Source organism: Cynocephalus volans, chromosome 4, assembly GCF_027409185.1.
Source record: "Cynocephalus volans isolate mCynVol1 chromosome 4, mCynVol1.pri, whole genome shotgun sequence".
In the NCBI taxonomy this organism is placed as follows: Eukaryota; Metazoa; Chordata; class Mammalia; order Dermoptera; family Cynocephalidae; genus Cynocephalus; species Cynocephalus volans.
In genome coordinates, this window is record NC_084463.1 from 156,482,595 (window position 1) to 156,497,267 (window position 14,673).

General features: G+C 53.0%; 1 protein-coding gene across 5 annotated transcripts in view; it reads right to left on the reverse strand.

The window, feature by feature from the left end:
* Window positions 1-2,524: 2,524 nt before the first annotated feature.
* VPS37C (VPS37C subunit of ESCRT-I) overlaps window positions 2,525-14,673 on the reverse strand; it is a 31,375-nt gene continuing 19,226 nt past the window's right edge. For all 5 annotated transcript variants that reach the window (XM_063093561.1, XM_063093563.1, XM_063093565.1 and 2 more), the window contains 4 exons: window positions 9,705-9,803; window positions 6,505-6,676; window positions 5,598-5,680; window positions 2,525-4,868 (listed from right to left, as the gene is read on the reverse strand). In XM_063093561.1, coding sequence (XP_062949631.1) covers window positions 4,149-4,868; window positions 5,598-5,680; window positions 6,505-6,676; window positions 9,705-9,797 — 1,068 coding nt within the window. In that variant the 5' untranslated portion in view covers window positions 9,798-9,803 and the 3' untranslated portion in view covers window positions 2,525-4,148. The remainder of the gene's footprint in view (window positions 4,869-5,597; window positions 5,681-6,504; window positions 6,677-9,704; window positions 9,804-14,673) is intronic.

The following is a 14,673-nucleotide window of genomic DNA, read 5'->3' on the forward strand; positions in this document are numbered from 1 at the left end:
ACTGCAAGCAGAGGAGGATATCTAGTTAGGAACCTAGGGTCTAATAAAGGGAAAGGCTGTGCCAGGGTCACTAAGCTTTCAGCATCAAGCAGCTCTCTATCGAGATGCAGCAGAACAGTGACACACCTTGGGTTTTCCACACAATTGGCACTGTATCTACTGGGAGCAGAGAGGTCAATGATCCAAGTCAAAAGTCAGCTCTAAAAGAGCAAAAGGGAGTGACTAGAAGGATATGGGGGATGGGGTGGTGTTCACAGAATCAGGGGAGCTGGGGGGTGGGGCTGCCAGCATGCCCAGAAGGGTCTGGTCAGCACACAGCCCCCACCAACACCCTCCAACCAAGCCTTCCATTCTGAGAGCTCAGGCGGCAGACCATGCTGGGAATCCAGAAACAGGGACACCTGTTTACCTCCCATTCTTGGTGGGTGTGACGGCATTCCTCAGAAGGGAACTAAGAGGCTGCTCCGCAGGGGAGCAAAGGACGCGAGGTGCCCAGGGTCTCCTATTGATGCCTTTCCTGATAAAACTCTCTAATCTGTAGTTTGGCCACCGTACAGTGGCCTCAAAGCAACTCTGGCCTACATTAAAAAAAAAAAAGTTTAGTAGAGGAGAAAAGCATCTTTAGAAAATTGCTTTCCAAATGGTGGTAGGCTTAGGTGACGCATTCCAGAAAGATCTGTTTGGTTATGCAACTGAACCGGAACCATTCCAGTCTTCAAGGTGTTTTTGTCAAGTTCCTAACTTAGCTGGTAGACCCAACCGCAGGTCTCTGGGTCAGCACTGCTCCTCCATGAGCCACTCATAGAGCCAGTCACCCTCAGCTGTAGAGGATGCCCTGCTTAACCTTGGCAACCATGGGGTTCCCATTCCTGCACCAAGACAACCTGCTAGAGCAGAGCAGGAGCTGCCCCTCATGCTCTCCTGTGTGTCCCCCACATCCCAGCCTGCTTCCTAAATTATGTTACCCAGCCGACTCTTGGAGGTATCTGAGTGTGATTCTAGCACATACTCATGTTAAGTGAAGGAAGCTGAGGACCCAAAGGAAAGCTCACTTACACTACCAAGCTTCAAACAAGTCCAACTTCAAAGCTGTCATGCATCCAGCGGTCTGGGAGCATAAAACAGAACTGACATGACAGTTGAAAGGATCCCAGCCAGCACAGCAGTGTCTTCACTAAGACAGGAATTTCTTTGGGGCTCTAAATTGGACACGTAAGAGTCGGTCTCTGTGCAGCCAGCTCTGCAGCAGAGGCCCACTGTGGTCTGGCAAAGGGCACCCGGTGATCTTATGGGGATGCAGGGAGGGAGGCATGGGAATGCCCATGTGTGTGCACGATCTAAGGTGTGCGGGCCCAGGAAGAAGAGAGAGCCAGGAGCACGCTGAGTGACCAGTCGGAGCAGGCCAAAGACAGTCCTCTCTTAGAAAGCCAGCCCCTCCATGCCCCTTGCCCCGACTCTGGCATCCATCCATTGTGCTCCCACAGTGAGACTTTCAGCTTCTACCTACAAAGCCAGGTTTTCTTCCAGCCCTCCCTGGTGTCCTATGTCCTCAGCCCTGGACACTTGCAAGGCAAGGCCAGAGTTCAGCAGGGAGCCCAGAAACTCTCAGCTGTGTCCTTGGAACAGACTTCTGGTACCACAAAGGCACGGTGGAGAAGCCCCTACAGCCTCTGGGATCTGACAGGCCTGGGTCCAAGTCCCGCCTCCGCCCCCCCAAGCTGTACAACCTGGTCAGTGAACCACCCACCCTGCAGTTTCATCCCCATTTAAAACTGAGGGATTTGCAAGATAACGAATGTGGAAGTGTAGCACAAGGGCACCCTGCTGAGTATTTACCATCACCAATTCTCTGACTCTCTGGACATCACCCACAGGCAGCCTACCCTTGTCACTTTGCAGGGGAGGAAAGGCAAAAGGGCTGACTTGAGGGACCACTAGAAACCTGGTCTCCCGACTCCCTCGAAGCTGCCCTTCCACTGAAAGCCGAAGATGTCCTCCCAGGGCTCCTCACAACTAGTTCAGCATCACAGGCCAGGATGACACTGGGGAGGGAGGCAGGCTGGGCCATGGCAGAAGACTGGCTCGCTGCTCCTCTAAGCATACTGCAGGCTCAGTTTAGAAACTGATGGGTCACGGACAGGCCGGCAAGCAGCGGATCCTGCCAGCCCAGAAGGTACCTCCCAGGCTGGGCTGAGGCCCGCACGCCCCCTGGTGGTATCCTGTGGCCTTGCATGCCACAGCTTCTGGCTCAAACGTGGGCTCCAGCAAAATGGCTTGGAAGGAAAACCAAAGAGCAAGAAAGGAAAGGGAAACGCTAGAAGAGCCAGGTCTGGAGGGCAAAGGAGCAGGGGAGGGCAGCAGCTCAAGAGATGACATCGAGATAGGTGATGCTTTGTGGACATGAACCAAAGAGGCCTTTCAATAGAGCATGATTCTGAAGGCTGCAGAAGAAATCAAGGCCCACACAAGTAGCCACATCTGCACTTCTCAAACCCACCAGAGCCACAAGACTGCATGTAATTCATCAAAGTTTATTATGGCAATTAATTATACAAACATACAGGTGATCATTCATCCAGTGCACAAGCACTGGAACCAGTAGAGTCCATTAGTGATTTCTCTTTATAAATAACTTACAAGAAGCAAGCACAATTGGTAAGGAACCAGCAGCACTAATCTAGCATCACGCACACCTAGTGATGGCACGCGGGCTGGGGAGGGGGCAGCACCAGAAGGTCAAGTTTCTTCCTTGGCCCCCAGCACCCCCAGGCCCACCAGATGCTGGGTACTTGGGTAGTGGACATTTCAAGGCACATACTTCCTAACCGATAGCAGCTCCAGGGTCTGCCCTGCGACCTGGTTCACAACTGGAACAACCAAGTTAATGCTTCATTCCTCACACCCCCTTTGGTCTAGTGTAGTTTTTATTGCCAAACATGCCTAAAACCCCATAATGTGCTGGGGCTGCATGGGACACAGAGTCACAACCTCTGCCCTTTACATTCTGAAGATGAGAGAGGTGCAGAGAAACTGACCCCAGTATAGTGATGGTGTTTTAGAAAGCACCATTTGGGAAGTGACTGTTAGGGCATCTTTTGATGTCTGTCTTAGGAGAGATATTGCGGGCGGGGGAGAATTACATCAAGGTAGCCAGAGAGGGAGGAAATGGGCAGGGGGCTGCTTTCGAATGAGATTCAAGGCACTAAAGGAGTGGACGGATGGCTGGACCTCAGAAAAGTCAACCAGAAGTGGAGGGTCCCAGAGAAGAGAGTGGCTAGGGGGGTGACCCGACCATCCACTCCTAAAAGAGCCCCATTGTGGCCATAGTCTCTTGGGCTACAGCTGCTCCCTTCCCTCCAGCCAGGGAACCCAGATTCTCCAACCAGTGTAAAGCAAGGTCTGGGATTGACCTTCACACTCCCTAGCCTTGTCACTGTGCTGGTGCTGCTGTCGTTTAAACTAGCACACAGGACAAGCTTGTCTGAGATCAGCTTATTTGAGTTAAATTATGGCTTTATAGGACTTAAAAATCATCATTTTTCCTACCTCTGTTCTCTCCCTCCATTCCAACCCTAGCCATGGTACATGAGGCAGACCATCCTCAAATGGACTAAACAGACACAAAGAGCTGCATCCCTTGGCACGAGGCTCCACATCGAACATGCCAAATCCCAGGGGAGCAGGAGGGCGTGAGCAGGGTCCTGAGACCAGGGGCCACCTCCTCACCGAGATAACTCTGTACCAGGTTCTGCTGTCCCTGAGTGCAGGCACAAGCAGACTGCCTGCATACCTGTGCATGCGCTCATGCTCACAGGCACCCATGAGAGGTACTAGACTCCCAGACTGGCTAGCACCAGAAAAGCTAAAGCCACTCACTGAAAGGAGGAGCTCCCAGGAGGAACTCCATCCAGAAGGCCAACAAGTGCTGTGACCGTCTGCCATGGCCAACCTGGTCACACTGCCCAGTGCCTTTCGGGGGCTTGCACACTCCCAGCCAGGTCACCCTAAAGCCGCCATGTACCCACGCAAGTCCACAGGAAGCACCAACTCCACTTCCAATTTAACCTCGAATCTCAGCGATGGGTGGGCCAAAGGTCGTGGTATGGGTGGAGGTAGGGTGGGGCCGAGGGCCAGGAGCTTGTCTGTGTCTAATACCCAGGCCAGACAGGCCCCTGAGGTGGTGGAAAGCCATAGGGAGGAGCGGGCCCTGGGGGATACGGGGGCTGCAAGGGAACTGAGGGCTGGGGCTGTGCTGGGAAGCTTGGGAGCTGGAGCTGCATTGGGTAGGGAGGTCTTCTTCCTGCTGGGAGGTAGGGGGACTGTTGAGGATAACCAGGACTGGGGGTCTGGCCCCCTGCCAAGGGGTACCCGGGGCCAGAGGCACCAGTTTGGGCCACGGAATAGCCTGGCCGGGGAGGCATGCTCCGCTGTGGGGACCAGGAGAAGCCCGCAGCAGCCCTTGGTCCTGGCTGGGCTGAAGGGTAAGCAGGACCCAAAGGCCCACCGTAGGAGACAGAGGGCTGGGACACCACAGGGAAAGGGGCCGGTGGCAGAGCTCCTTGGGCGGTGGGACCCACAGGCAGGCCAGGAGATGGGCTGTAGGGCAAAGGGTAGGGAGGGGTGACTGATGGCAGTGGTGGCTCTTCGGCCATAGGGGGTGTCGCCTGGGAGGCTGGGCGAGGCGGGGGTGGTGGGCGGGATGGAGGGGCACTGCCGGCCAGCTCCTGGGAAGCTCTGGGCTTCCTCACCAAATCTTGGAGTTTCTCCACGCGCACCCGGCGCAGGTGGGACAGCATCCTCATGGAGGAAAAGTTCTCCAGAAACGTTTCCAAGGGCACCTCGCCCTCCAGGAACTTCTCAGCCATGGCCTAGAAGACATAAGGTCCAGTGACCACAGAGGCCCACAGGGATCAAGAACCCCCCGCTTTCCCCCTTCGGAGTTCCACTGCAGCCCTCCCACCTGGCCCCCATCCAGGAATTTTTCAAGGGCCTTCTCATTGCTGACATCACATGTGCATTTGTTTGTTCTCTATCTCCCTCACTAGAATGTCAGCTTCTTGAGGGCAGGGACTATATCTGTCCATGGTCACCACTGTCCCCCCGCCCTGGCATCTCACCAGGCCCATCATGGCCACTATGTGTATGTGTGTAACTGGATGAACGCATGCTACTCAGGGGCTAATGCACACCAGCCCAAGGACTGGGAGGACCTGGAAGCTTCTCCCCAGAGCACACAGAAGCAGAGAGCCAGTCTGCCCACAGGGACTGGAGAGATACCCAGAGGGAAGCAGGAAGCAGGAGAAGGGGGGGGCTGACTCCAGTCCCTTGTGGCTCCAGCTGCACCGCCCTCCATCCGGGCCTGTGAGTTGCCCCAGGTGTTGCCATCAGCCACCCACTCCTGCTACAGTTAGTGGACTGGGTGCCCGTTATTTGAATCCAAAAGGGCCTCCCTCCACTGGGACTAATGATGTTATCCGTCTTTGCCATCAACCAAAGTGCTCTAGAGTCATGCTCTGCAGATATTTGCTGTCGTTACAAGGTCTCTTGCTCCAGGAACACCCTATCCAAGAAAGACAGAGTGTCACACACCACCTCACCTCAGACTCTTCTTCAACCTTCATGCCTTCGATCTGCAGAAGGTCCAACAAGGTCCCTGGCTGCAAGGCTGAAGAAAATTTCTCTGGAAAGAAGGGCAGAAAGGTTGACATTTCAAAAGTGCTTCCTGATTCAGTGTTGGAGAGTTCAGGAAAGGCACTCAGCATGCCCTCCGTGTGCATCAAAGCCCAGCCCCCACCCTGGGGTCTACTGCAGAGTCCCCCTTCAGGTGGGCCTGTTGGGCCCTGTGAGTCCAGTTTCTTCAGATCACCTTTCTGAGCAGAGAAGAGCCCGACCCAACCCAGCCCACCCCAGCCCAGCCCTTGGCCAAGCAGTCTCCCCTACGCCAGCCTGGGAAGGGAAAGGACTCAGGCTGCAGGGCCCAACCGACCCGATCCCCCTCCGTTCTGCCTCACAAGGGAGTTGCATATCCTGTCTGTGTGTCAAGCTCCCTCACCGTCAAGGCCAGGACAGCACCTCCTGACTTCACAGATGGCCAGTCCTAGACACAGAGGTCAGGACTTGCTATGTAAGCATGGCAGTCGAGCTGGCTCAGCTGACAGCAGCAGCAAAGGATGCAGGCTCTGGATTCCAATCCCAGCTCCACCTATTTTTAGCTGGGCAGCCTTAGCTAAGCTCCTGAATCTCTCTGAGCCTCATTTTCTCATTCTATAAATGAGAACAACAGTACCTGCCCTTATATGAAAAAAAACATATGTAAAACACTTAGCACAGGGCTCAGAACACAGCCAGTCTCAGGAGCTGCTGGCCCTTTCCTGTCCTGGGAAAGGCAGGAGGAATCTATTCTTCTGCACTATTCCAGATGCTCTCCCCAGCCTGACCTTCAACAGGGACCCTGAGTTAACAGGGGAGCTGCTCAGAGCACACTCCCAGGGCCAGCCACCATACCCAGCTTTGCCTTCTGCTCCTGGCACCGCTCCACAAGCTTCCGGAGCTCCTGGTATTTGTCCGAGAGGTTTGAGCGGCTGATCTCCAGAGGACTCTGGAACTCCAGGTTCTGCTCAGCCAGGCTCCGGTTTGTAGCCAGTGCCATCTCCCGCTCTAGCTGCAGGTCCTGGACCTAAAAGAGCAGGAAAACCAACTCTAAGAACCACCACGACTCACCTCCCTGTAGGCTGGGCCAGGGGCTTCTGGAACTCGTTGCTCACCTCGGGGAAAGCAGGGCAATAGTTCTCAACTACAGTCAGATGAACCTGGGTTCAAACCCTGAGCAAAGCACTGACCCAGGCACCTCACTGAATCCTTAGTCCAACAGCTGTGAGGTGGACACATGGGGAACTGGCACTGGAGGTTAACAGCTTGCCCAAGGCCACATGATGAACAAGTGTGGGGGCCAGAATGGAGTGTGCAGAGCTCCAGGGAGGAGGTGGGCCAATTACATGGGAAAGTCAGAGGGTTTCTAGAAGGGAAGGGACCAAAAGCCCCAACCACTTATCCCCAAGCTTCAGAGTCCAGAGACCTACTAAAGTGCACTAAGGTGGCCCAGGCCACACCCACAGGCTGGAAGGCAATGAGACCCCAAAAAAAGTTTTCTGTGGGGTGGGAGAGCCAGGACCCTGGGCAAGACCATGACACTGATTCGGGAGAGACTTGTCCCTGCCTCCTAAGCCACATATATCCTGCAGAGAAGCTGTGGATGAGTTAATGGAGGGCTACCACAGACGTGCCCCTGGCTGTGCCCCGCTGAAAACCCTTCCCCACACCGAGCACTCTGTCCCTCACTAGGCCCTCCCTTGCTGCCAACCAGCGAGCCAGAAGCCATGCAAGCCCTACCAGCTGTCCTGTGACCTTAAGCCCTACCCATGTACCAAGGAGTCCTCTTTACTGAGAGGATTGCTGGAGAGCCAGACCTACCACCCTGAGACAGTGGAAATACACTGACAGCACCATGTGGCACCAGAAGACACGACTCTGCACAGGATTCAGAGCACAGCTTGGTCCTACTTCCAGGCTGTCAGGTTTGCCCCTACAAACACCCTCTTAACCACCGGACAAGCACACAGACTCAGCGACATAGCCACTGGGGAGTTTCACTCTAATTTCTATTAGCCACAGAGGCTTTTCTTTGCTTACGTGACTGACACAGAATGGGAGGCCTCAGGCCCTCCTGCTCAGCACCCCTTGTAGGGCCAGCCCCACAGATCCTCTGGTCCTCAGATACATCCACTGCCTTTTCCCTGAGTCTTAACCAGTAAGTCTACACTGTATCTCCCCCAGATCTTGTCCTACCCATTTCTGCCCCCTCTCCTGACAGCCTCATCGAGCCTTTCTCCACTAGGGGTTCACTATGAAGCCCTCCACCAGTCACGGATAAGAGGTCAGTAAAGCAGCCTAAAACCCAACCCAAAGGGTACCCCACCCTGCCTCGGCCCCACCGTCCACACTCCTTTACAGAGAAGTGTCCCCTACTAACTCTCCTCCAAGAAGTGTCCACTGACACTGAATGAGCCTCTACCTCTTCCCACAATTCTACAATGACTCCATTATTGCTTTACAGCCCATGATGGAGAAGCTAATCCCAGGTTTTTTGACAGTCTAAGTAGCTTGCCCTACTTCATTTCCACCTGACCCACATGATCATTTTCCCCTCAGGGAATTCAAATCAACTGGCCAGGCACAGCTGCACACCACAAATTCAAGTTGCCTTCTGCCCAAGAGGTCACTTCTGCTTACGTTCCCGTGACTCTATGCTTGCTCATAGATGCTATCAGCCTGCTCAGCTTGGAAGTCAACTAATTATAGCTATGGAAAGGCCTGTTTCTGTGAAGCTCTGTGCACCTTAGAAGCAGGCCTTGGAATTCCCATAACACTGCTCACAGCAGATTCAAGAAACACTCGTTGCTGACACATGACAACTGCATGGAAGATTAAGGAATGAGGACTGCGCTATGCCCGGCACCCGGGCCAGGGAAGAGCCAGGCCCTGGCAGCACTCACAGCCTAATTACCCATTGAGTTGGCCTTGGCACTTACCCAGGACAAACTCTGCTTCACGTCCTTGCTCAGATGAGGACAGTGACAAGGCCTTGGGACGGGTGGACATGCCACATGGAGTCCTCGTACCCCTCCTCACACTTCATCCACCAGGAGGCCTTTTCATCCCAATACTCCCTCACCCCCAACCCTAGCAAAGATGCCTCACTTGGGTAAAGGATGGGTGGCAAGCGACAAGGGCACAAGTGAGGACAGGGGCCGGGGACACATCGGTGCTGTGCATCCTACAGCAAGGAAAGTGCCCTGGGGAGGGGCAAGCAGGAAGAAGGTGCACAGGGAGCTGCATTTTTCTCCTTTTTTCTAACCTACTGTGAGTTCATGGAAGAGACACACCACACCCGTTCCTCAGTGAAAGCAAAAATATACTCCAAATACTAATCAAATGAGCTCAGCATTATTTGTGTTCGTGTCTCTCTCCCACGTTAGGAGCAGGAGGGCAGGCAGGCTGAAGCCACTCAGGGGTGCCCGTGGATATTCCCCACTATGTGGTGGCCACATCCCATTGCCTGACCTCTCCCATCTTGCAGAGGAGTCACAGGGTCACAGGAGACGGGGAGGGCAGGGGAAGTCCTTTAAGCATAAAGCTCTGTACAGACTGAGAGTTGTGGTTATTCCCACGAGGACTCTGTGATTAGGAACGGAGAGGATCAGGTGCCATTTATGACGGGAAACAGGATCAAATAGGAGATGAGTTATATCCCCAGCCAAGAATGGCTCCTGGAAGTCTTAGAATCACCTGAGATTCAGGGTCACACAAGGCCTTGGGGAAAGGTGGGGACAAAACCATACTATTGCTTTGAGGCACTGCCTCAATTCAGGCTGGAACAGTGTGGAGACTCCTGGGGCATCTGAGTCCCGGGAGGTACCAGGAGTCCAAGTCCATGCGGGGGCCCTGGACTCTCTAGCATTCCCTAGGACCCAGGAACTGGCCTGAAACCTCAGGGTTCCTCTGGCTGGGTCCAAACCAGGGTGAAGTCCACAGAAAAAGGAGATGAATTTGGCTAAAACTCCCAATAAGCCAGCATCTTTAAATAGGGCCTCTTAAAAAGTCCCAAGTGCTAGCCTTTCTTGGGCCCTGTGATGGCCTCCCTCTACCTCAGGGGACTCCAGCGCCAGCCGGTCAATCGCCTCTGGGTCATTCTGCATCTCCTCCAGCTCCTGCAGGGTCTTGTCTTTCAGAGTCTCCATCTCTCCCTGTGAACACACAGTGACACCAGAGTGAAGAAGGGGCAGCTCAAGGGGAACAGGTCCCCAAGCCCATCCATGTTATAGGTCAAAGACAAGCTGGAGTTTTCCTACAATATCACTCCACAGGGAGGCTCGAGGAGGCAAGGGTCCCTGCAAGCACATTCCTGGATCTCTGCCCACCCTCTCTCCCCAGGGACACCAAGGAACTGCTCCTTCCACCCAAACCCTGAAGAACAGCCTGTGTGGAAGCATTCAGCTGCCAGAAGGCAACATCACAATTCCTCGTGGTGCTAGATGGAGCTCCCCAAGGAGCAGGCAGGAAAAGGCAGAGGAGGGGGCCAGGCAACAAGGACGGAGACTAAATTTGGCCCAAGGCCACTAGCAAGCGCTGGTGCCATCGTGCCCTCTGGTGGGTGTCTATTTCTGTCTGAACCAGAAATACACCAACCTCCACACACGGGGGCTTTGCGGGCTTCAACACCACAGGCTCAAGCGTGTCACTGCTTGCTATATTTAGCACACCAACAACCTCAGGTCTCCCTCAAGTATTCTCTGCAACTGCAGCCCTCTCCGCATGTCACAAAAACCAACTGTCACATGCATATCTTCATCGGAGCAGAGAAAAAAATCACCAAATTGGCCCCCAAGACAATCAGGAGGAAAGGCAATTGACTGACCCAAATCTGCTCTGACAGAGAGCTGGTATCAACGGTTCTCTCCCTGCCACTGCCCAGAGGGCCATCGTTCATCTGTGTGACAGACAGGTCACCAGCAGGCCCAGGAGGGAATCCCAGGGACTGAGCAAAGGAAGCACAAATACACCCAGCACCCACTTCTTTTCTGCTCACAGTATCCTCCATTTTTATCTGGTTTTTACCTTTCCTAGATGTGCGTTTTATAGCTTTAATGTTGCTTTTTCCCAGGACAAAGGTAATGGTAGTTTTCAAAAGATTCCAACATCACAGAAGTCTAGGATCCTCCACAACCCTCCCGCCCCAGCACCCTGCTAGGCTGAGCCAATTCAGCCAAGAAGGCGTTTTGGAATCAAGGATCAGAGTTCTAGCTGTATGGACAGAAGCAACCTTCTCCAGGTCTTAGTTCCCCATGTGTAATAGGAAGGAAATGGTATCTCCTAGGGTTGTCAGAAAGATGAAAGGAGAGACATAAACAGTGACCACATGCTCCCATTTGCCAGAAAAGTCCTGATTTATGTCTCTGGCATCCCCTTTCATGCTCAAAAGACCCCTGGCTTAAACGACAAATTATATGGTCATCCTACTGATAAAATGCTATCCAAATAGAGTCATCACTACTATTTGTTCTCTACTGAGGGCCAAATGCAGCTCCCAGCCTCTAAGCAGGGATTGCCAAACTTCAACGTGCACTTGAATCCTGATGAAAGCTCACTGACAACGCAGGTGCCAGCCCTACCCACAGAGCTCTGCCCAGTAGGCCAGGGCGGGGCCCACAAATCGAGTCCCTCTCGGAGACATGAAGCAACTGGTCCAGAGCGAGACTGTGAGAAAGACAAGATCTCCCTGCTAGTCGTGTCACAATGGAGGCCACCAGTTCCTGAGCACCTGCAACGTGACTTTGACCTGTGTAGTCTCTCCTAATCACACGAAGCAGCAGCAGTTGCCCCATAAGCAGATGGGGAAAAAGAAAGATAGGGAGGTCACAGCTGGCAAATGGCAGAGCCAAAATTCAACCCTGCACTCTGTCCACACCTCACCCTGCTGCTCCAAAAACCCTTGGTCTCAAAGCTGAAGCAGGGGAACAGCAGACTGCAAAGACCCTGGGGTGGAGCAGAACCCCGGGGATACAGCCCTGCTATCACACTGCAAACCCAACTGCGTCTACCACAAGCAGGAGTAACATTATGAAGATAAAGGAAACACATTAAGGTCACCAGCTCCAGTGAGACAAAGCTAGTCTGAATCCAGGCCCTGCCACCTGCCAGCTGTGGGACCTCACACAAGTGGAACCTCCCTGAGCCTCAGGGTTCTTCATCTGTATAATGGGTATAACAACACCTCCTTCGCAGGTTGACACGAGGTTCAGTAAGATAATGCAGGCAAATGCTGGCTTGATGCGAGGCCTGGCAGAGAACAAACGTGGTAGTCCACCACCGCAGAAATGACTTAGTAGTGTGAAGGCCTCCGGCGTGGCCCACTTCCACAGCAGCAGCCCCTAGACCGCCTCTGCCCAGGGAGAGGCCTGCCATAGACCGAAGTATTTGCTCGCTCCTGCAGTCAGGCTGAGCACAGCACAACAGATACTACCGGACCAAGGATGCAAGCTTTGGCAAACAGCACAGTCGGCAGCACCATCTGCAAAAGCACCCAGCAGGTTCAGGACTTGCTCTCGCACAAATGGAGGTGTCCACGTCCTGGGGAGCTCTGACCCAACTGAGATCTCCAGGCACCAACTCTCCCCGCAACCACTTACCACATAAGGCATCGCCAGATGCTCCATGAGTATCTCATTTAAGTTAACACAGCCCCAAACAACAGATGGAAAACTTCCTGGTTTCGGGATCCTTCTTCACTCCCAACATTACTGAGAACCCCAAAGAGTTTGCATTCATGCAGATTGCAGCTATCAGTATTTACCTTATTAGACACTGACAGCAAGAGATTTTTAAAACACAAGAACACACAAGCACACATTCCATTAGCCAACAGAATGATAACATGAGCACAGGTCATGTAGCCTCTGAAAACTACTGTATACTCATGAGACAGAGACAGTTAAAAAGGAAAATAATGTCTTACAATTATTACGAAAATCGCTCTGACCTCATGAACAGCCTGAAAGGGTATTGGAGACCCCCAGGGATCCCTGGAACACACTTGAAGAGCCACCAACCTAGATGTTAGGACTCTGGAGCCATAATGCCTGGATTTGAATCCTGGCTTTGCCACTCACTAGCTGTGTTAGCCCTCTTTGTGCCTCAGTTTCTCCATGTGTAAAACAGAGCAGTACCTGGAACATAATAAGCACTACATAATATCTGAGAACCCTCACAACCATCTTTTACATTGGGCACCAATATTAACCTGACCTCACAGAAGAGGTTTAGAGAGATGAACTAACCTGCCCACAGTCATGCAGCTCGGGAGTGCCTTAACCAGTCCAGGGAGGGTCCCGGCATGGGCACCAGAATCATCAGGAGTCCCTGTTTAAAGCCAGAGTCCTTATTCCTCCTCCAGGCCTAGAACTTCAGCACCTCCAAGGTTCTTAATTTAATTTTTAGTCATCTTAATTTTAACTAAGCGACCTGGGTCAAATTAATCCAGCATCTATTTATTGTGTTATTTTTCCCCTCCTCCAACACTGAGTGAACTCAGGGAGTTGCAGTCCCTCTGACAGAGGAAAATCAGTGACTCCAGGAAAGGAAGGGGCTCGTCACCGGCCCACAGCAGAGGCGGGAAGAGAACAAAGGCTGTGCCCAAGGGCCCCAGATGCACTTCCCTTCAGTCCCTATGGCTGGCTCTGAGTGGGCACGGGGGACGACACCAAGGTGCACAAGACAGAGGTCTTTCATGCCAGGATTTAAGCTCTAGGTTTGCAGTCCCATGACAACGAGTACTGCCAAGTGAGGCAGCGTCAGAGTTGGCCACGAGGCAGAATATCATTCACAAGAACAGAGCCAAGCTCAGGCCAACTCTGCAGGGGAGAGTCGTATGAAGATGATGCCTGCTACAATGTCAGGCTCCTAACGGGCCATGAGACTGCACCCTGCGTGGGGAGGCTAAGCCCAGAAGGGCCAAGGTGGCTGCCCCAGCCACTGCCTTGTCCGCTCACTGGCCTTTCTGCCTCAGAAGGTGCCACAGCATGTGCAAGAGACATCTGTACCCTTTTCTTCCAGAATGAGGCGTGCTCAGGACTCCACTCCCAACTTTGCCAAATATCTGGAGACCAAATGTCCTCTTGTTAGGGCAATTTTCCTTACCTATAAAATGGGTAAACAAACCCTTAAGGTCACATGGCTTCTTTTTCCTGAAATCAAAGCCATTTGCAAACTCTCCCATTAATTTAAATAATCACTCTAGTAAGCCAAGCCAGCATAAGGCTTAATTATCCCCATTTCAGAGATAAAATAAAGCCCAAAAAGAAACAGGAAGAGTATCGCCCCAGGTCCTATAAGATTTTGGGGGTCAAACCTCCGGAGGCCCCAGGCCCTTCCCTCCTCTGGTGTTTTCATTTCACCAACACCTCTGCCCCACCTGCTCTGCCTCTCACAGGGGTACAAGGAGGATAGAGTCTGGGTACAAGGCCCAAGATCCAGAGATTACCAGCCCACTCAAGCATGCTGTCTCAGCCCCTCCTCAGTCCTACCTCCAATGGAGGCGGCTCACTTCGCAACCTTCACAACACTTCAGGCCAAGCAGGCAAGTGCCATCCTGTGCAACTGTCACAGCAGCACCCACCCACAGAAGGTACAGGTACAGGTGCTTTTCTTTCACAAGTCATGGAGACATCACCTGCTCCTTAGAGGCCCCCTATGGAGTTGAAAACAGCAAGCACTTCTCTAGGTCCATAATTTAGAAAAGTTAGGGGAGAACAGGAAAATATTTTGCCCAAGTCTCACAGAGCTGCCATCTGAGGAGCCCCTGAAGCCTGGGCATCTGCTGCTGGCAGCGTTCCAAGTCCCAGTCACCCAACATGGTGGAAAAGTCCAAACCAGCACTTCTTGGAGTGGCCACAACCACCGGGAATGTCACAAAGTAGAGGACTAAGGGGTTACAGAGATGTTATTTGGGGACCCAGAGTCCACAGGCTTTTGTTTCTGGAGAGTCTGACAAGTCCAATTGCCTCAGCCCCTTGGTACCAGGGCACCAGCCCAGACCCCCTCCCACTACCAAGATGCCCA